This window comes from Crocodylus porosus, unplaced genomic scaffold (assembly GCF_001723895.1).
Source record: "Crocodylus porosus isolate Cpor-Errol unplaced genomic scaffold, CroPor_comp1, whole genome shotgun sequence".
Classification (NCBI taxonomy): Eukaryota; Metazoa; Chordata; order Crocodylia; family Crocodylidae; genus Crocodylus; species Crocodylus porosus.
In genome coordinates this window covers 8,033,653-8,054,670 of record NW_017728906.1, presented here as the reverse complement: position 1 = coordinate 8,054,670, position 21,018 = coordinate 8,033,653, and the positions used below count along the sequence as shown (strand labels likewise).

General features: G+C 43.4%; 1 protein-coding gene and 1 long non-coding RNA gene across 8 annotated transcripts in view; one reads left to right on the top strand and one right to left on the bottom strand.

Annotated features, from left to right (window-relative positions):
• The window catches only part of LOC109305646, a 473,981-nt gene that overhangs the window by 89,970 nt on the left and 362,993 nt on the right, over nucleotides 1–21,018 (top strand). The window lies entirely within an intron of this gene.
• The window catches only part of ABI3BP (ABI family member 3 binding protein), a 282,301-nt gene that overhangs the window by 142,369 nt on the left and 118,914 nt on the right, over nucleotides 1–21,018 (bottom strand). For all 7 annotated transcript variants that reach the window (XM_019528652.1, XM_019528653.1, XM_019528655.1 and 4 more), the window contains exons 11-13: nucleotides 8,748–8,822; nucleotides 7,899–7,973; nucleotides 5,608–5,688 (exon numbers count right to left, since the gene is read on the bottom strand). In XM_019528652.1, coding sequence (XP_019384197.1) covers nucleotides 5,608–5,688; nucleotides 7,899–7,973; nucleotides 8,748–8,822 — 231 coding nt within the window. The remainder of the gene's footprint in view (nucleotides 1–5,607; nucleotides 5,689–7,898; nucleotides 7,974–8,747; nucleotides 8,823–21,018) is intronic.

Sequence of the window (21,018 nt, the reverse complement as noted above, 5' to 3'; positions counted from 1 at the left end):
ATGGTCCCTATTTTCAAAAAAGGAGGAAGGAGGATCTGGGTAACTATAGACCATTTAGTCTCACCTCTATCCTTGGACAAACCCTTGACAAAATTATCAACGATCAGATTTGTAGGAGTCCAGCAGGTAATATAATGCTGAAGAGCAACCAGCATGGGTTCACAGCAGGTAGATCCTTCCTGACTAACCTTGTTTCTTTCTATGACGAGGTCACTAAATCCTTAGATGCAGGAGTCGAGGTAGATGTTATCTACTTGGACTTTAAAAAGGCCTTCAACACGGTGTCCCATCCTATTGTCATAAACAAACTGAACGGTTGTGCCATAGATGATTACACAGTCATGTGGGTGGCAAATTAGCTTAAGGATCATACCCAGACAGTGGTGGTGGTGGATGGGTTGGTATCAACCTGGAAAGATGTGGACAGTGGGGTCCCCCAAGGCTCAGTCCTTGGGCTGGTGCTGTTCAATATCTTCATCAGCGACCTGGATGAGGGCGTGGAAAGCACTCTGTCCAAATTCACAGATGACACCAACTTCTGGGGTCAAGCAAACACACTGATGGAAAGAAACCAAATCCAGGCAGACCTGGACAGGTTAGAGAAGTGGGCAGAGAACAATAGGATGCAGTTCAACAAGGACAAGTGCAAGGTGCTGCATGCCTAGGGAGAGGGAATCACCAGCACACCTATAGGCTGGGGGATAATGTTCTCAGCAGCACAGCAGCAGAAAGAGATCTCGGAGTCGTTGTCAACATGAATATGATTCATCAGTGTGACAAAGTAATTAGCAGAGCTAACTGCACTTTGTCATGCATTAGTAGGTTCATCACAAACAGGTACAGGGAGGTGATGCTTCCCTTCTATGTGGCACTGGTCAGGTGGCAGCTAGAGTACTGCATCCAGTTCTGGGCACCACAATTCAAGAAAGATGTGTACAACCTTGAGAGGGTCCAGAGGAGGTTAGAGGCCTGCAGGGAAGGCCTTATGAGGAAAGGCTGAGGGACCCGGACCTTTTCAGCCTCTGCAAGAGAAGGTTGAGGGGGGGATCTTGTGGCAGTATACAAATTCACTAGGTGAGGAAGAGGTAGCAGGGAATAGGAGATGCTCTGTTTACCACAGCACCCTTTGGAATAACCAGAAACAATGGTCACAAGCTGATACAGAGTAGATTTAGGTTGGATATCAGAAAGAACTTCTTTGCAGTTAGGGCTGCCAGAATCTGGAATGGGCTTCCAAGAGACGTGGTGCTGTCCCCTACCCTGAGGTCTTCAAGAAGCAGAGGGGGTGCACCCCATGACGAGTGACATCACCCACAGCATTGGGGAGATGCTTACTGTGGATAGGCAGCCCTTCTCCTTTGTTAAGTGTCAAGGGTTCAGGTGGCTCATGGCACTCGTGAACCTATCCTACTAAGTGCCTGCATGCACACCCTTAGCAGGACGGTGGTGACCTCCCTGTATCAGGCATGCAAGGAATACTTCAGGGAAAGCTGCACAGGGCATGGCTACAGGTAGTTTTGCACTTCATCTCTGGCATCTGGAGCAGCCAGGGTGGAAATCATGCCTACCTCTCCCTCACAGGGCACTGATGTGATCAGTCAGGGCTTCAGTGGGCTCTCCTTCAAGCAAAGGTGGTGGGAGATCATGGTGGCCACTAACCACATGGTGCAGGGGTGGCTTGTTGGGCAGGGTGAGCTCATGGTCACTGACAATGGGACCAACATGGTGAAGGTGGTGCATGATGCCAACTTTGTTGGCACCCACTGTGTGGTACACAAGTACCACCTCATAGTCAGGGATGCCTTGGAAGGGGACAAGGCTCCTGGTGACAGCACCATCACTACCACTACCAGTCAGCTCATTACAAAATGCAGAAAGGTGGCAGGCTACTTCTACCACAGCATCAAGGGGGGCAAGATGCTGTGGGACAAACAGGCAGAGCTCAGTGTCCCACAGCACAAAATCATGCAGGATGTGGAGACTCAGTGGAATTCCACTTGCCTGATGCTTGAATGGCTGGTGGACCAACAGAAAACCATCCATGAGACAGCCTCACTTGGGGAGATTGGGATCAGTGGCCCCCTTAACAAAACAGAGTGAGAGACCATCTCCCAGATCTTGGTGGTCCTTAAGCCATTCCTTGAAGCCACTGAGAACCTCAGTGCTGGTGATCCCTTCCTTAGCCAGGTGATCTCCATAGTGAAGGAGTTTGAGAACCAAATGGAGAAGTTCCAGGGGATCAATGTTCCTGGCTGGGGCAAGCTGTTTTCCCCAGAGGTGCAGGCACTGGTGAAGCAGCTGAAGGAGAGCATAAAAAAAGGCTGGATCTGTTGTGGTCTAGTACAGTCCACATGCTGGCAGGTACATGGAACCTGAGGTTGAAGGGGAGCATCTGCAACAGCAAAACCCTCAATTGCTGGAGAGAGGTGCTCGTGAACAGAGTCAGAAGGGCAGAGGCAGGGGGAAGTGGAAGATGGGGCTCTACTTTCCCATGCCATCACTCCAACCACCAGCCAATCACCTCCACAACGGCTGCTGCCAATGTGGGCCAAGGTATGGCTTCAATATTGGGGTCCAGAGCCCACAAGACCCTACCATCTGGCAGGTAGTGAGGTGGCCTTTGTGGCTACCTATCTCTCCAAGGATGTGGAGTCACTGTACTGTGATCCCTTGGCCTATTGGACATCCCACAACTGACCAGTATTCCAAGTGAGAGGGTGTTTAGCATTGCCGGTGATGCTGTGATACAACACCACACCTCCTTGGATCTTGGTTTGTTGGAACAGCTGATGTTCCTGAAGGTGAATCTCCCATTGCTGAGGTTCCCCAAGTTCCACAGGCAGATGATGTGAGTGCCACCCTCCTCACTTTGTCCACACCTATTTGCTTTTTTTATTTGCTTTCGGAACCATTTAAATTCCCTGCTCTCAGAGCTGGCGGTGGCAGTTTAGTTTATCACCAGCCAGCAGGGGAAGAAAATTTCCCTGCTGATCTCCTGTGCCAGGACCATCTTGGAGCTATGGGGGAGAATGAGGTCCTGGGCATGACCTAAAACTGCACCCTTCCAGGGTAGGGAGGTCTGGTGGGACTGCCAGAGGTGCAGTAGCCCCAGGAAATTCCAGGACCGTGAATTGCAGGTAGGGGGTGTCTGATAACCTCCAGCCACTGCATGCATGCACAGCCCTGGCTGGGGAAAGCCCAGACCTGTAAGATCTTTGAGAGGCCTGAGGCTTACTGGTTGGAGTTGTGAGAGTGAAAACAGGCAGGTGGCTCAGATCTGACCTGAGGTACCATCGACTGGTCTGTGCTGGGGCCAGGACCCAAAGGGGGGTTGAAGGGCCAGAAGCCCACTGCGATGAATGCCCAGAGCAAGAGGCTCAGGATTCCAACTGACCTGAAGGCAGAGCCAGGGCCTAATGGGGAGCCAAAGGTCCCAGAGAGGGGACCACACCTGGAGGGGGTGAAGAATGCAATCTGTGAGGCATGGACCACAGTGTAGGGAAGGTATGAAGCTGTGGAATGGATGTCATCCCTAGACATCAGGGGTCTAAATAGGCAGCCTCCCACCTAAGTAACATCTGAATCAGTTTTCTATCAAGGTATGGCAGATGAAAGAGGGGTGGGTGGTTGGCCCAGAAACAGATGGGCAGGCTGAGATCTAACCAGCACTGTGAAAGGCCCCAGTTACAGGCTACCATCCCTGCTGCAGTCATCCCGCTCTGCCTTAACACACGCAAGGCAGACAAGGTTCTTTGGGTCAATCTGATATTTTTTATTGGACCAACTATATAGTTGGAGAAATATATCTTAGCAAACTCTTGGGTTTAAAAACCCTTTGTCAGGCTGAGGAAGCATCTGCAGTTGGTGTGTGTGCTGCTCCTGGATGGAATGAATAGTAAAGAAGCCAGAGGCTGGTATGCATGCAAGGAAGCCCACCAGTGAAAATGTAAATCGAGGTGTCAGGAGGTGAGAGACAGGCTGTGGGGGGCAGGGGGCAGGAGGGAGAAAGGTGTATGTAGCAGGTAAAAATGGAGAGGTATCTGGGGAGGCAGATGCCAGGCAAGTTATAGTGTGCCATAAATTCAATGTCTATATTGAATCCATAAGTTTCTGTACCTAGGAGGTTGATGAAGTGAAACTCATAGGCTCATCTGTGAAAAGTGTTTTGTAAATTTCCTTTGAGAATCAGGACTGATAGACTGGAGACAGAGTGGTTCTCTTGTGAGAAATGTGTCTCAACTGGTAATTGGGTATTCTTGTCTTTAATAGATTTCCGGTGTGCATTCATTCTGGTGTGCAATTGTTGTTTGGTCTCTCCTATGTATTTTCCATCAGGGCATTTGGTGTTCTGGATGAGATGTATAATGTTTCTTGAGGTGCAGCTGTAAGATCCAAGAATGGTGATGGTCCTGTTGTGGGGTATAGTACTTGTGGGGGTAGTGGAGATATGTTAGCAGGTTTTGCATTTCTTATCATGGCATGGTCTGGATTCATTTCCTGTGTTTTGTGCTGTAGGAAGTTTGCTTCTGGTGACGAGGTTAGCAAGGTTTGGTGCTTGTTTGAATTTACAAAACACTTTTCACAGACCAGCCTATGAACTGCACTTCATCAACCTCCTAGGTACAGAAACTTGTGGATTCAATATAGTCATTGGATTTATAGCACACTATAACCTGCCTGACATCTGACTCCCCAGGTAACTCTCCAATGTGAGCCACCTGCCTGTTTTCACTCTCACATCCACCTACGCCCTGCCAGTCTGTCTCTCACCCACTGATGCTTCAATTTACATTTTCACTAACTGGCTTTCTTGCATGCATACTAGCCTCTGGCTTCTTTACTATTCATTCCATCCAGGAAGAGCACATACCAACTGAAGGGTTTTTAAACCTGAAAGTTTGCTAAGATATATTTCTCCAACTATTCAGTTGGTCTAATAAAAGATATCAGATTGACCCAAAGAACCTTGTCTACCTGTGTCCTTAGACCAACACAGCTACAACTGACACCCCTTAACACACACAAGTGATACAAGCTTTGCTTTCAACAGTTTAAGGTGCACTTTCACAGAAACCCCTGCACCTATCTCCTTGAAACTTATCAGGCATCATGCCCTGAGAAGGGGCTACAATCCCTGTTGTTTTCATGTGAATCTGCAAAAAAATGACAAAGTTATATGTATTTTAGTGATTCCCCATTATAGTCTATGACCAAATCTCCAAATCAGTGCTGAATTTCTGAATCTGATTCAGCTAAATTGAATTGGGACAGTGCCTCGAATCACTGAATCCAATTACTGTCCCTCTGAATCTGCTGAATCTGAATCTGAATCGAATACTTGCTGTTTTGCACAGGCCTACTAGATACTTCCTTATGTTTTAATACAGTGCATGAACCTACACAACCATAGGTATGTGTTACAACATACAACAACCATATCTAGTATCTGTGATATGTAAATTACTATCTGTATGCATAAAGGGACAGAGTATATTTTAATTAAGATTTCCTTCTTCTAAGAAGTAGTTCTAAAAGGTAGCAGAATTTTGGAGGGGAAAAAAAAGCAAGTACTAGCTATAGAAACTGAGCCATAGCCAAATTAGTTACCCAGAGTGGTTGGAGTGTGTGCCAGTTCAGGTTTAGAAGTCGATTTAGTTTCTTCAAGTCTACTGGCTCTCTCACTGTGAGCTGGAAAAAAGGACTTAGATTTATTTTTTATTCCTTGTAAGCATCGGTTTAAGTCACAGTCACTGTTCATTGTTTATTTTTTTAATGGTAGCCATCAATCTACACTAGAGGATTTTTGAATGACTCCTGTAGTGGCACAGCTCCATTGTCATTAAACTGGTTACTCCAGGAAGCCCAGCATGGATATAATATTTTAGATTCCTTCTGTTGCAGTTATATACAAGCAATAGGAAAACAGAAACCCCAAAGAGTAAAGCTGAGATCAGTAGCTCATGAGGTGTTTTTCCAAAAGCTTGCCAAATTCAATACCCTACATGCTATAAACAAGATTGCATTACAAGTGATACATGTAACACTTTGCCTGCTAGAGCGAAGGTTTTATCCTTCTACCACCAAAAATTCATGATAGAAAGGACTAAGGATCATCTACACCAGTAGCAGTCAACCTTCTTGGTAGACATGCTACTAATTAGCCCTCCCCACAAATGCCACTCCAGTCTCTTTCCCCTGCCTGATCTGCTACTCTGTTTTCTGCTTCCTGCCCCAGATTCCTTGCCTGATCTAATGCTTTGCTTTCTGCTTCCTGCCCTATCTGCCACTGTGCTGCTATTCCCTTCCCCAGTCTGCTGTATGCCACATGCAGAGGCTGCCCATGGTGCCAAAGGTTGGCTGCCCTTGACCTCAGCTCTTCCCTTTGTCCAACAATAACACTGAAGCAAAGCATTTTAGCCACTATTCTTTACTTCACGTGTCATGGATAGCTTGCAAAATATTTATTTGCTATAACAAGCTGAATTGGTACCCATATTTGATCAGAGCAGATTAAGACCACACACACGCAGTACTCCTGCTGACTTGCATAACTGGGTAAGAATGATACAGTCAAGGCCATTAAGAGGCAAATTCTGGCAGCTCTTGTATACAGCTGTAGATGTCATCCAGAAAACCCACAGAGAGTAGGGACTCACTCCATGGGTCCTGTTTTAAGAGCTGCAGATGAATGTTCCAGGATAGAAAGAATACGGATGAAAATCAGCAGCTTTGCTCAAATCATGAGTCTCCAGATACTTCGTGTTTTTCTTGTAGTGCCAGCTCACAAAATCATAGATTTTAGGACCGGGAGGGATACCTAACCTGTTCTTGCCTCTTGTATATCACAGGCCATTACATTACATCCACTTATGGTTGTAGTGAGCCCAATAATTTGTTTTTAACTAACTCATATCTTCCAGAACGACATCGAGTCTTGATCTGAAGCCTTCAAGAACAGGAAATGGCTCGTTCCTGGACTTAATTATACTCACTGTTTAAAATGTGTGCTGTGTTTCTCATTTGAATTTATCTGACCTTGACTTCGATCCATGGGCTCTTATTTTGCCTTTCTTTATGAGATGAAGCAGCCCTTTAACCCCACAATTTTCAAACCACGAAAGTGCATATTCATCATAATCATATTGCCTAGCATTTTTCTAAAGAGTTAAATGTTCTTAACCGTTTCATGACCCTCTCCATTTTAATACATCCACTGGAGAGAGATCACATACAGTAGGCAAGGAGGGGTTCTGCCACTGCAGCAGCAACTTGTATATAAAAGAATCTGTGAATCTGATAAATTCCCCTTTTTGTCAGTACCACTTACAGCTGTAAGTGATTGACTTAAATCAATCTTTTTACATGGTGGATCCATGCTGAGCCTGGACAATAGGATCTGCATAAAGTCTGTCAAGTGGACATCAGTTAACTGGCATTGTTTTTCATGTGTTAAGAGCAGCATGAACTCCCACAATGAACAGTGTTACCTTGTATGCTGCCTGTGTAGATATTTAGAGGATACTTTTAGATTGGTTTTGTTTTCACTTGGAATGAATATATTTGTGCAGCAATGACATAATGTCACTAAGAACAACAAATTGCCTCAATGGCAGCAATTTGCAGCCTACAATTGGAAATTTTACTTTGTTTTTATAAGATCATGAAATATTAAGGTGATTTTAACCTTTTAAGTCAGGCTTTATTTTTTTAAAGGATTTAAAATACAGTATGAGTAAGTTATTGAATTCTGAAACTAAATTTCATAGGTCTGTTAAATCAATTTTAGGAAGCTCGTTCCCAGCATTGTACTGGAAGAGAGAGATTTAGCTAAGCATTGCATGCAGTCGTCTTTGGCAGCCCTCACTCTTCAATGGAGGTACCATAAATGCAATATTTACCCAGTTTATTCAATGACAATTCAGGCTTAGGGGTCATACTAGGCTTTGCAGAATCCAGTACACTGTCACTGTGAGCTATAATAAATATGAGTTATTTTTGCTTCTGCTATACATTCAATACATTTTGCTCAATACACATGTGAAGCAAGCTTCAAGACAGCTCTAATGAGGTTGGTCTGAAAGTTGTTGTGTTGTGCCACTTCACAAAGGTAGCATGCTGTTTTCCATGATCAAGCTCCTTAGACCTTATAATACAAAAAAGTTATGATGCTTTCTACTTTGAAGTGGAGATCAGTGCCACAAACTTGCAACACATGCCGTTTCTTTAGAACCCAGATCCACTTCCACTGAAGTCAGTAGAAGTGCTGTAATTGCAATCAGTGGAAGAGCAGTTCAACTCCAGGGGAGAGATTAACATAAGCAAATTAACTTCCTGAGTGCTTTGGGATAAATCACTAACAGAGAGGGAGACAGAGAAGTATAACACAAGCACAACAGTATGCTTCAGAAGTACTTCACAGGTTAGCATGTCTTATGGTTAAATGCAAACATAAAATAAGCATTCAAACACTCTCAGGGTTCTTCTTTTTTTTAGGGGTCAGCTGTTTTTGTTTTAATACAGTGCATGAACCTGGCAGCCAGATTAGCCAAGCCATCTCAATAAAAAAGCAAAAGCATGTCAGAGCTTTCCAAGAAGTAGAATAAAAGAAACCAGGTTCTTTGCTGTTCTTGCACAGAGGGCGGGAGAAACAGAGGGAAGCAATGTGAGCCATTCTTGTGAGAAAGGGACATAGGAAGCAGAAAGTTTGATGATTAACAATAAAATAAAAATGGACAATTAGGGTTTACCCAAAGATGCCTCTGATTTTTCTAGGGCACCAGACACCGTAGGTATAATGCTTTCCTGGAGTGGTTCACTGGTACCTGCAAGATGAAAGATTAACAAAACAGAGTGAGAAAAGACAGTCTAATATCAAGGGGTGGAATACAAAAAGAACAGATATGAAAAAAAAGGATTTATTAATCTTTATTTATTCCTGGTATGCAATTACAACACTGCTTTAAAAAAAAAGAAAAGAAAAAAAAACCCCCCAAAGTGAAGAAACCCCCAACCACATGGAAAACCTTACCAAATGCCTTAGAGGAGTTCTGCATGAAGACCGTCTCATTATTGGAATGTATTCACTATTTTAAGTACAAGAAAGTACAGAGGGTAACTACAGGCTGAAATAACCTGTTTACCATAGCAAATAATAGGAGGTTTTAAAAACCCATCAGTATGGTTGTATTTTACTTCTGAATAGATCTCTTGACACACTGATATTTTAGTGTGTCCCCTTTGGCTGAAGGAATTCCATAGTAAAGTTCTTCAGTGGTTAAAGCAAGAGAAAGCTATGGCCACCTTATTGCTAACTCAGCCACAAATAGAAGCAAGTTGCTTAACAGTTTTGAATCTCATTTTACATGTTCATAAAATGAGATTAAAATATTCACCCCCCACAAAAAAATTATACAAATCTTACAAGCACTTACAATCTCAACTAACACTTCACAAAAGTCAAAAACACTGGATGCTAATATTTCATACAAAGATTTGAATAATGAAGTACTGAAGGCATTCTGCTGGGTTATTAAACCAAGAAAAAATTTATTAAGAAAGAGATTTATTTATATTACATAGCAGTTTTGCTCTGATGAATTAGTAGTAGAACACACACAAGCCCTTATAAAAGAGAGATCAATAGCTTGGATCATCGTTCAAAGCCAACTCTCCCATGTTCCACACCAAATGCATAGATTCTTCTAACTATAGCCTGCTCTGGTCCCATCTGAAGTGAATAGAAAGATTCTTGCTGGCTTTATGCAAAGTTCAATTGGGAATTATGAAAGAGAAGAATGTGCTAGTTGTTTGACTAATTTAGCAAAGCAATTTAAAGGGTGAGGGAACATAAGAAAGCATTGAGGAATATGGGTTGCCGTGTTCAGAAAACATTCCAAAGTGGAAAATACTGTAACAGGCTTGGCAGAAATGAGGCGTGGAGGAGATCATCTAGCAGTCTTTCCATGGACTCTCATGCCAAAGAAGATGAGAACTGAAAATAAGAAAATGGTAGGATGCCTGGCTTAAAAAAAAAGTAGCAGAAAAGTCACTGCAGTCAGTCAAACAGTGTAATGCAAACCCTTGAGCAGAAAACTGTATGGTATAACCAAACAGAATAGTACTCAAGGTCATGGAACCTTGTAGACAGCTCAATTGGCTGAACATTTTGATACCTTTTCTTCTTTTTTTCTTTTATGGAAAAGGGAAAAATGGGGATGATGTTTTGCAGCAGACTCTGAATATTTCATTGCCACTGCTAGGACAAGTTCTCCTTAAATATGTCATAGTAAATATCTACAGGGAATGTCTACATGTGCATTTACAGCAGCTTAAATTTACTGCACGGTAAGTTAATATGCCTTAATGCCTGCACATACAGATGTTGGCCTATTCCTGCTTAATGTGCTATTGCACAGTAAGTGGGAATAAGTTGAGGTCTATACCTGCAGGCATTAAGGTTCATTAATACTGTGTGTTGGAACTAACTTTAGTCCTAAGTCATTCCACACACACACTGTTACTACACAGTAAGACGCTACTGTTCAGTAAGTAATGAAGTAGGTATCAAATTTACGCTCAAGTTGGCATAAGTCACCTTATTTACTGTGTAGTATGGGCATGCATATGTAGATACACACCTGTACTGTGCAGTAGTTTCAGTTATTGCACAGCAAATGCACACACATAGATGAGCCTACAGTGTCTCAGCCAAAAAGACTCAAGTCATTTAAGGGTAAGACATTGTACACAGGGTTAGAAACTCTGTGGATGCGTCTACACAAAACACTATTGTGCAGTCATTACTGAGTATTTATTTAGTACTTGTATTAGCAAATGTCTTTTAGGTGATGCTACTGTGCAGTAGCCTAATGATACTGCACAGTACTGATATTTTCAAGCTGTGCTCAGACAGGATTGAACTACATGAAGCCTAGCCTTAGTTAATTGTGTCCTACACTTCCTGCCTCCTGCAAGTCCTACCTTTTAATACACAACTTCCAAAAGCCTTTGGTCTTAGTTCATATATGTACAAACTCAAGTACTCAACACAAACTGTGGGTATGTCTGTCTACACATGCATTTGATCCAGGATCAGTTTACCTGCAAGTAAGCTACTCATGAGAAAGCACTCCTGAGCAGGCATCTACACATGCAAGGAAGTGGGAGCAGATTTGCTCTTAAAAGCATCAAACTGCTCCCATTTTGTGGGGCCCTGCCATGGACCCCTGCTATCATCAGGGGAGCTCTAAGCTCCCTCTGGGTGATAGCCCAGGGGCTGACAGGGAGCACCAGGCTAAAAGACAACAGTCTCCTGGCAGGGGCTGGAAAATGACACCTTGCCCCAGGGGCTGCCTTCAGCCAGGGTGGGGGATAAAGTCCCCCTGCCCCAGCAGCATGGAGCTCCTGGCTCTGGCTCCCCAATCAGAGGTAGCAGATTTGGAAAGAGCTGCGGGGGGGGCAAGTCCCAGCCCCCTGCCCCAATCTGCTGGTGAGGCAGGTCGAGGTAGGGGGATGAGATCTACCACATCAATACAGTTCTTTCCAAGCCCTGCGTCTTGATCAGGACAGTTCCTAGCTCCCACCTGGCATGCAGAGGGAGGCTGGGGAGCCTGTTTCCTACTCAGCTCCATAGGCACAGAGCTGGGTGGGGAAGAGACTCCATAGTTCCCAACAAAGGGGGCTCCCAGGGCCAGCTCCACACCATTGGGATCTTAGCACTAGGTTCATGGCTGTGAGGCCAGTGCCAGGAGATCCTTATGTCCCAGTGCCAGCTCCCTGACTGTGGGGCCTGTGCTGAGAGACCCTGTATCCCAACCCCTGCTTCCCGATCTTCTAGCCTCTGCTTCCCAATCATGATCTCAGAGCAGGGTGCTTGGAACTCCACACCCAGGGAGACATAGTCCCTGGCTACACTCTGGTGGTAAAGTGTACCCCAGCAGCAGGCAGCTTTTGGGGGCAGGGAGAAATTTCCCACCGCCGGTGGATAGCTGACTGGGAGCAACGGTTCCCGTCAGTCATCTAAATAAATGCTATTGTGCTGTTACTAATCAAAAGTAAATTTGCTACTAGCATTTGCAGGTAACAAATTTATGTATGATTAGCAAGGTTTATTGGGGGCATCTACATGTATCACTATGGCAATATTGTTATTGCGCTGTGATTTAGTACTTCCTTTTGGAAGTACTAAATCACAGCACAGTAACAGCCTGTTCTGTGCTGTATGTGTGGTGCACTGTTATTTTTAGCAGCTACTTTCCCATAGCAGCATGCTATACTGGGAAATGCATCACTACAGCAAAGTAGCTGCTGGTCACGTGTAGATGCCTGCAGACACTACATGGTCATAGCATGTTGCTACGGTGATGTAGCATCATGTCTAGATGCACCCATTGTATAGTAAGTATGTGCACATGTAGACACACATGCTTACCTCGCAGTAAACTATGTTACTGCGCAGTTATGCATCTCATGTAGATGCACCCTGTAAACATAAAGCGCTTAGTGCTAGACATGCAAGGATCGCTTTCCTGAAGTGTATTCTAACGGAATTCTCTATCTGACATTTTTTTTGCACACTCAAATATTACTTAATATTTTCAGGCTGCCCTGAGAACAATTAGGTTATGTTTATACGATGTTTGAGAGAGCATAATAAATAAATGCAATAGTGCTCCATCACAAAGGAAAATAGAAAACTCTCCATCCTTGAAAGTTTCTCAGAGAAGATATAACCCTCTTGTGAAATTCTAGCTTTCAAGCATAAGAATTCAAGCAAATATCTGTGGCTATACACAAATATCATATAGGACACGTACAGACGAGTACACACATGCAGTATGTGGCACCTCAAAGTAGTCTGAGATGCCACAAACCACACACAGAGCATGTGTACTTGTTTGATGCACTGTTAATTTGCAGTGTGGCAGGGTTTGTTTGACATCAGGAGATCTGCTTTTTTCTGTGCCTTTTTTGTTTTTACACCAGGAAATCCTGGTGTAAAAAAAAAATGTAATTGAAAAAAGCAGTACAGTGCAGGACGCAGCAGTGTACACCACCAGAAATGGAGACTGGCTGGCCAGAGCCATTGTGTGGCTGCTGGCCAGGCTTTGAATGGCTGGATTGGCACTAATGCTGCCCCAGGAGGCCCCCAGGACCATAGGTAAGACTGCTGGCCCCAGACTCCCCTACCCCAACCAGAACAATTTGCCCCACACCAATCCCACGTGCGGGGACATGTGCAGTGGCAAATAGCAGTGGCACAAATTTTGCTGTGACAACTGCACACCCCTGTATGTGGGGGTGTGGCCATAGTGATAATTTGTTTCTCACTCTTAAAGATTTTTGATAACTACAATGCTGGAACACAGAGCTACCCAAAGTATTGAATAGAAACAATATGAAACACCAAAAAACAGATCCATGAACACAAAAGAGTATATCCGCTGGTACTTTAAGCAAGAGAGAATCACTGAAAGGATAGATTACTAGAGAAAGAGAAGGCAGTATATGGATGTAGCATTTATCATGGTTTATTTGAAAGTGAATATCTGGAATGTCTTGGTAAATAACTAATAGGTAATGATAATAATAGGAACATTTATGTCTTTGGAGGAAAAGGATTTAAGAGTGGTTACCATTAAAAAGCCAGCATTTATTGACTGCAGTCTCACAACTGAATTTGAAATACCACCTTATCCCACTAATAAAATGGAAATAACCGTAACTGGTTATCTGAACATATGTTGGCCTTTTTGGGTTGGTGCTTCTGTAGAATATGTAAGTATGCACAATTGCAGCATGTAGAGAGAAAACTAAGGATTGACCTATATCCAGAAAACACCAAAAATGCACCTATCTGCTTATGAAAGACAGTGCTTAAGTAATGCATAAAACTCTTTGCATGAATGAGGTGTGGGATTTGATTTAAAAGATGAAGAATTTTAAGTGAATGCAGCTGAAGTTGCTTGAGAGAGATTCTTTAGTACATAAGAGAGATTGAATAATGAACTGTGCAGTCATGTTTAATGATTGATACATTCATTTAATAAAATAGCATTGTACGTTTCCAAGAATCAAACGTATAAGATGCAAAAATGGATACAGCTGAAACCTGAGGATTTTAGCACATTAACATAGCTTTTTTACACTCAGTCTGGAAAATTTATTGTACACAAAGTGGTAAGATTTTTGGAACTCTTCTCCTCCTCTCCTACTATGTAATAAAATCAGAAGCATGGCAATATTGTGAGCAGGGTTCTTCATGTGATGGAAAGATGCTGCAGAGCACATAATTTTTAAAGGAGACAAAAGCAAATGGTCCATCTGTGCTGAACAGAGGAACATGAAGCACATAAAAAGACAGAGAAAAATTGTACACAATAAATTCTATGCAAAATTGTTAGCACATATGTTTCAAAATATATCCTGAAGAAAGCTCAACTATTCCACTGAAGGGTATTAAAAAAGTTAAGAAGATTCTTCAGAGAGTTTTATTATTTACTCATATCTAGGTAAAATAAAGTTGTTCCATACCCACAGCTGGAACAACTACAATGCCCCATTTGATAAGAGATTCAGATAGAGAAATGTCCTATTTTTCCTTCCAAAACTTTAGGATGAACATAAACAGCTACTGGTATGCAGACTTCTCTGTCACAGTTCAAACTAGAATTTGGCAAGAGGCTTACCTGGATATTGGAGAATAAGAAATCTGCAAACATTTTCAGAGCCTAAATAATGATGGTTGCTTTATCCAGAAGACAGCTGGCAATCATTACACGTTTTTGCTGCATTACTTTATTCTATATTTCTTCTATTCCCTACATACTCTTCAGGAGTGCCGAAGTCTGCAAAATCACTCAGCTCTGAATCTCCAAACTGGGCTAACTTGAGTTGCAGCGAATCCAAGGAATTTATCACTCATAATATTCTACAAACTTTTACAGAAAAGTATAGGCTAAAGACTCCCACAGAAAATTGAATTTTCAAGGTCAGTGGAGTGATCTGATCTATTCTCAAGTCATTTAAGGGTAAGACATTTTACACAGGGTTAGACACTGTGGGTGCATCTACACAAGACACTACTGGGCAGTCATTACTAAGCATTTATTTAGTACTTGTATTAGAGAATGTTCTGCAATCCTACTCATACAAATACTCCATTTCTTTGAGACCAAAGGAAGAAGACAAGTAGGATTGTTTCAGAAGAAGACAAACAGGGTTTGGTCACACACTGAGGTGCATCAGTGAGGAGACATAATATAGATAAGGCACAACAGTAACAAGAAGATTATTTCCTCCAACTAAAATATTTCCTCTAAATAAAATATTATTTCTTCTAACTAAAATAACAAATAAATAATCCTGTTCAGTCTTCTCTTCTGTGGGATTATAACTACAACATCCAAAGGCTTTGCTCTGCATCTTAAAATCATATTAAAAGAGGTTTGGAAGTATCTCGAGAAGTCACTTAGTTCAAGCCTCTGTTCAAGGCAGGATCTTCCCTATTAAAACCTAATACTGATGTGCCAATTTAAGTTGTTTTTTTTTAAAACATTCAAAATATGTGAGATTAAAATTTAATTTCATCTAAAGCTGATTCAATCAGCTATTAGACAGAAGTGCCAAAAAGCCCCACTGAAGCACCCCATCTATATAGAAGCTGGGTGAGCTGGGTCAAAATAACATGATGCCTCTTCTGGGCATACGCTGCACTTGGCATGGGGGTGTACTGAACTGAAAGAAAAGAGCTTTTTTTTTTTAAGTGTGTAAGCACCCCCAGTGTGGAACTTTGTAGTGCCACCATTTACAGCTCTCATACAGAGACATGCCTACAATTATTCCACCTTAACCTCAGGCTTTTATCTTATTTCCTTTGGCAGACATTTTCACAAAGAAGTCAGGCTGGAAGGGACCTCAACAGATCATCTAGTCCAGCCAGGATTCTACAACCTTGGTGTTATTAGTACTACACTCTAACCAAAGTTGCTAAAAGCCTAGTCTTGTGAAAGTCTAAGTTTCAAGGGCCATCACACTGCAGGGACCCTCTTCCTTCACCATATTCTCACAAATCAGCACCTCATAGCTCATGTGTAAACTAGCTAAATAATTTTACCAGGCTCCACATCACTTCTCCCACTGGAACACGTAGGGCTTTGCCACTAAATGGAAAACAAATCAAAGTGCAGGCCTTTTACCTTTATTCCAATCATCAGTCACAACTGTTCATTCATCTGTGTGCCGCTTCTGTTTTCCAGACACAATATATAAGGAGATTAACTACTTAGACTCACAGAATCACAGAAAAGTAGGGTTGGAAGTGACCTCAGGAGGTCATCTAGTCCAACCCTTGCTCAAAGCAGAATCAGCCCCAACTAGATAATTCCAGCCAAGGCTTTGTCAAGCCGGGCCTTAAACACCTCCCAGGATGGAGGTTCTACCACCTCTCTGGGTAACCTGTTCCAGTGCTTCACCACCCTCCTAGTGAGAAGGTTTTTCCTAATATTCAACCTAACCCCCTCCCTTGCTGCAACTTGGGACCATGGCTCCTTGTTCTGTCATCTGTCCCCACTGAGAACAGTCTAGCTCCATCCTTTCTGGAAGCATACCTCAGGTAGTTAAAGGCTGCTATCAAATCCCCTCTCAGTCTTCTCTTTTGCAGACTAAATAAACCCAGTTCCCACAGCCTCTCCTCAAAAGTCATACACCCCAGTCCCCAAACCATTTTTGTTGCCATCTGCTGGACTCTTTCCAACTTTTCCACATCCTTTTTAAAGGGGGATGGGGGAAGGGCAGGGCAAAACTGGACACAGTACTCTCACCAGTGCAGAACAGAGCAGAATAATTACTTCCCTTGATCTGCTGGCAATGCTCCTACTAATGCAGCCCAGTATGCCATTAGCCTTCTTGGCAACAAAGACACACTTTTAGCTCATATCCATCTTATTGTCCACTGTAACCCCCAGGTCCTTTTCTTCAGCAGTGTTGCCTAGCCAGTCAGTCCCCAGCTTGTACTGGTGCATGGGATTCTTCTGTCATAAGTACAGGACTTTGCAATTGTCCTTATTGAACCTCATGAGATTTTTTGGCCCAATCTTCCAATTTGTCTAGATAACTGTGAATCCTAGCCCTACGCACCAGTGTTTCTACTACACCCTCCAGCTTAGTGTCATCTGCTGCTGAGGGTGCACTTCTATGCCATCTTCCATATCATTAATGAAGATATTGAACTAAACCAGACCCAGGACTGATCCCTGGGACACTCCACTTGATACCAGCTTGCACTGAGCCATTGATTACTACCCATTGAGCCCAACAATCCAGCCTGCTTTCTATTCACCTTATAGTTCATTCATTCAACCCATACTTCCTCAGCTTGCTTGCAAGAACGTTTTGGGAGAGGGTATAAAAAGCTTTGCAGAAGTCAAGGGAAATTATGTCTACTGCTTTCCCCACATCCATGTAGCCAGTTATTTCATCATAGAAGGCAATCAGGTTGCTCAGGCATAGCTTGCCCCTGCTGAATCCATGCAGACTGTTCCTAATCACTTTCTTCTCCTCCAAGTGCTTAGAAATGGATTCTTTGATGACCTGCTCCATGATTTTTCCAGGGACTGAGTTCCCTTGGCTCCTCCTATTTCAGTGTGCTGGACTGTGTAGTATGTTTTTCAATAGAGGAGGTAGAGCAGCAGGAAGTGCAGGACTTCAGAAGAGAAGCACCAGTACCATATTTGTTTGAGGGAAAATTATACTGCTACTATTTGCTACTACAATTACAATTGTTCCATCTTTAATCTCATATCAATCTCCTAATTTCTAACCTCAGTTGTCTTTGCTATAGTAGAGGGGCTAGTGTTGCTGCTGAATGAGACTGCTATGATGCAAGGTAACTTCTCTGGAAGCATCAGCTCTGACATGCCCCTAGCAGATTTTATTCCTGTCAAAGCTTTTCTCCCAAAACAAAAAAAGAGTGAACAGCTGTTCAGGACAATTCTTTCAAAAAGAACTGGCTCGTCCACAAGAAAGACTGATTTGTAGGAGGAAGATCTCCCCCCTCCTGCACTAATTTGTCTGTGGGCCCCATCTATGTGAGACACTGACTGAAGTACAAGGAGCAGGGGTTGTTCTTCTGCAGCAAGAACTGGGAGGGTTCCTGGTGGGGAGAATGATCTCCTGTTCTGCAAGTTGATTGACAAGATCGGGTGCAGGGCGTGGGGGGGCAGGGAGTTTCTCCCAGGGCAGAAACCCTCCCTGAGACCTTTGTGGCAGGTTCTGGCTGAAAAGTAGCAGCTAACTGCCAATTGACAGATACCCCCTTTTCAGGCAGAGGCAGGGCCAGCTTTACGAGTGAGTAATGTGGGCAACCGCCCAGGATGCCATGATCATGGGAGCACCACACTCACACACATGCACCTACACACATATACCACCTCTGTCTACTTGCTGGACTGCACCCCGTGCCTCTGCCTATCGGCCTCTGCCTGCAGCAGTGCTGCTGACTTGAGCGGGGGTAGTGGATGGCTCAGCAATGATGATGAGGTACCACTACCTGCTGGACAGGGTGTGAGCAGCACTCACTACCCCATGCCCACAACTGGCTCTGTGAGTTCTACTACTGCATGTGCCAGCAGCATGCACCCCTCATGCTTCTGCTGCTTATCATGATGGGCACCTGCCTGGTGCTGCTTGCCATCTTCTTCCCCTCAGGGCTGGTAAGAGCCAAGCCCCTACTCCTCCCCCAGCACCATTCCCCTCTTGCCCTGCTAAGCCACCACCAGGGGAGGCAAGTCTGCCACTCCAGCCCAGCAGCTCTCTCCGGGGCTTTATTTCCGAAACTTTCACTAATACTACTATATACTTAAACTCAAAGAAAGGGTACCAAAATACAGGTTTACCCAGGGCACCATTCTCCTTAGGGCCAGGTCTGGGAAAAGGAGAGGGCAGGTTATCAATTAATGGGCTCCACTAAAAGTGAAGCAGCCCTGTGGTGGTCCCTGTTTGGAGGGCTCCCCTATGCAGCTCTCCAGCCAGAGGGCTGGAATACATGTACATTACAATTCTCGAGATAATTTTCTAGTCGCAGGAATTTTACAGAAATTCTTAACCTCTAAAAAAATGCTCATCCACCACCTCAATCAGCACAAATCCCAGCACTGCCAGGAAGAGCTGTGCAAAGGAGACTGAACCTTGGACCATCGACAAATGAAGCCAATACCTAAAGGCAAGGCTGTCCAACTGGCAGCCTGTAGGCTGCATGTGCCCAGTGAGAATTTAACTTCTGGCCCCCAGGGGCCCACCACCCCCATTGCTCCAGGTGGGGGCTTGAGATTCCCTCTCCCTCCTCCATATTTTCTTGCATGTCCCCACCCCACCGAGGTAGCGTAGCACTGCATGTTGCAGCCCATGATGGGGGCAGCCAGGGACCTGGAATGCCTGTGTGGTACAGAGCAGTGTGGGAGCCCATGACTGGGCAGATGAAGATGAGATAGGTGCCACTGATAATGCAGCAGAGGTGCAGGGAGCCCATATACATAAGCAGGGTGCAGTGGGGGAAGTGACTGCCCATGCACGTGCCACATGCTGCTGGTGGGGTTTGGACTGTGGTGCCCATGCCAGGCAACCCCTGCTGGCATAGTTTGTGCAGCACATAGGCCCCAGTCACTTAGAAGTTGGACAGCCATACCTAAAGGTCTCCTTAGAGCTAGTCTGTAGTACTGAATAACTTCCATATAGTGTCTTCTATTTTAATGAGGCACCTTTGAAAGTAGAAGTTTCCCAGTTTTCTTTTTCCAAATCCACTGTGTTCCACTGCTTATTTTACACTGTTCCTCTCAACTTTGACTATGAAAAGTCAGTTTCATTGTTAAGTTCTTAATATGGAAGTGACTGGAATATAAATTCAGGAGAATGATCACTGTCCAAAACATTTTGGGGATTCTTTTATAGTTTTTATTGCTACCTTCTGTTACATGCAGGAAAAAGCATTACAGTTCTAATCTATTTAGACATTTGGACCAAAATTTTCCAATTTGAATGCCTTCAGCACCTACCTAGGAATGTGCAGGGCACCTTTAATTGCCATTGAAGTCTATGGGAGATTCAGGCCAACAGCTCCAAAAATCAGGCTGTTTTAAGCTGTTTGCATATGCATTTACTTGTCTAATTTTAGGCACCCATATCTTTATGCTTTTAAACAACAATAAACCAGTTTACAGACATAAATACACAATGTTTTATTTGGGGAATTATTTTTTCTGCAATGAAAAACAAACAACTGTTTAAAAATTTAGAAAAACATCTTATTCTTGGGTTTTTTGTTAAAAAGTTTATTTTCCTCCATATTTAATTTGTTTGGCAAATTTGATTTCACTGTCTCTCTCAATCAGTAGGAACAATTCCTGAAGGATAAACTAAATGATACAGCCTTGATGTCTTTTATTGTAAAATTCAGCTCATTTCCTTCAGTTCACATCTACTGAGCAAACCAATTTTTTACACTGCTGAAATCACAGCTGATTTCAACTGCAGCTTGAGATATGAAGGATGTTTTTAATTCATATATAGAACAATCGTTGGCAAAGGTAACATAACACAGGGTATAAAAACACAGAATAGATTCATGATTACCTGGGAGGGATTGTGGGGAGAGTTCTTGCACTTCTGGTGTTTTAGATTCAGCAGGCCACAACAGAGTTTCATTCTTTGCTATAAAGGCAGAGGTTAGATTGTAAATATCAGAGCAGCATCTGTTCTGCTTCTGTTCAGATTTATTCCTATCCCACTTCACCTTGGCAGAATAATCCAAGTTGAATAAATATAAGAAGTCAAATACCTGAGGGACCAATGAACTTCCCCTCACTGCACATCCAGTACCAGCATCTATTTTACTATCTGAGACCTGCATTGCTTTTACAGCTGTTTTTCTGTGCATCTGATGATCAACACCTCCCAAGATTGGACATGTAATCATCTCACATGGCCACATGGTCCCGTGAGTCTCAATTCAGTTTCAGCGTGACA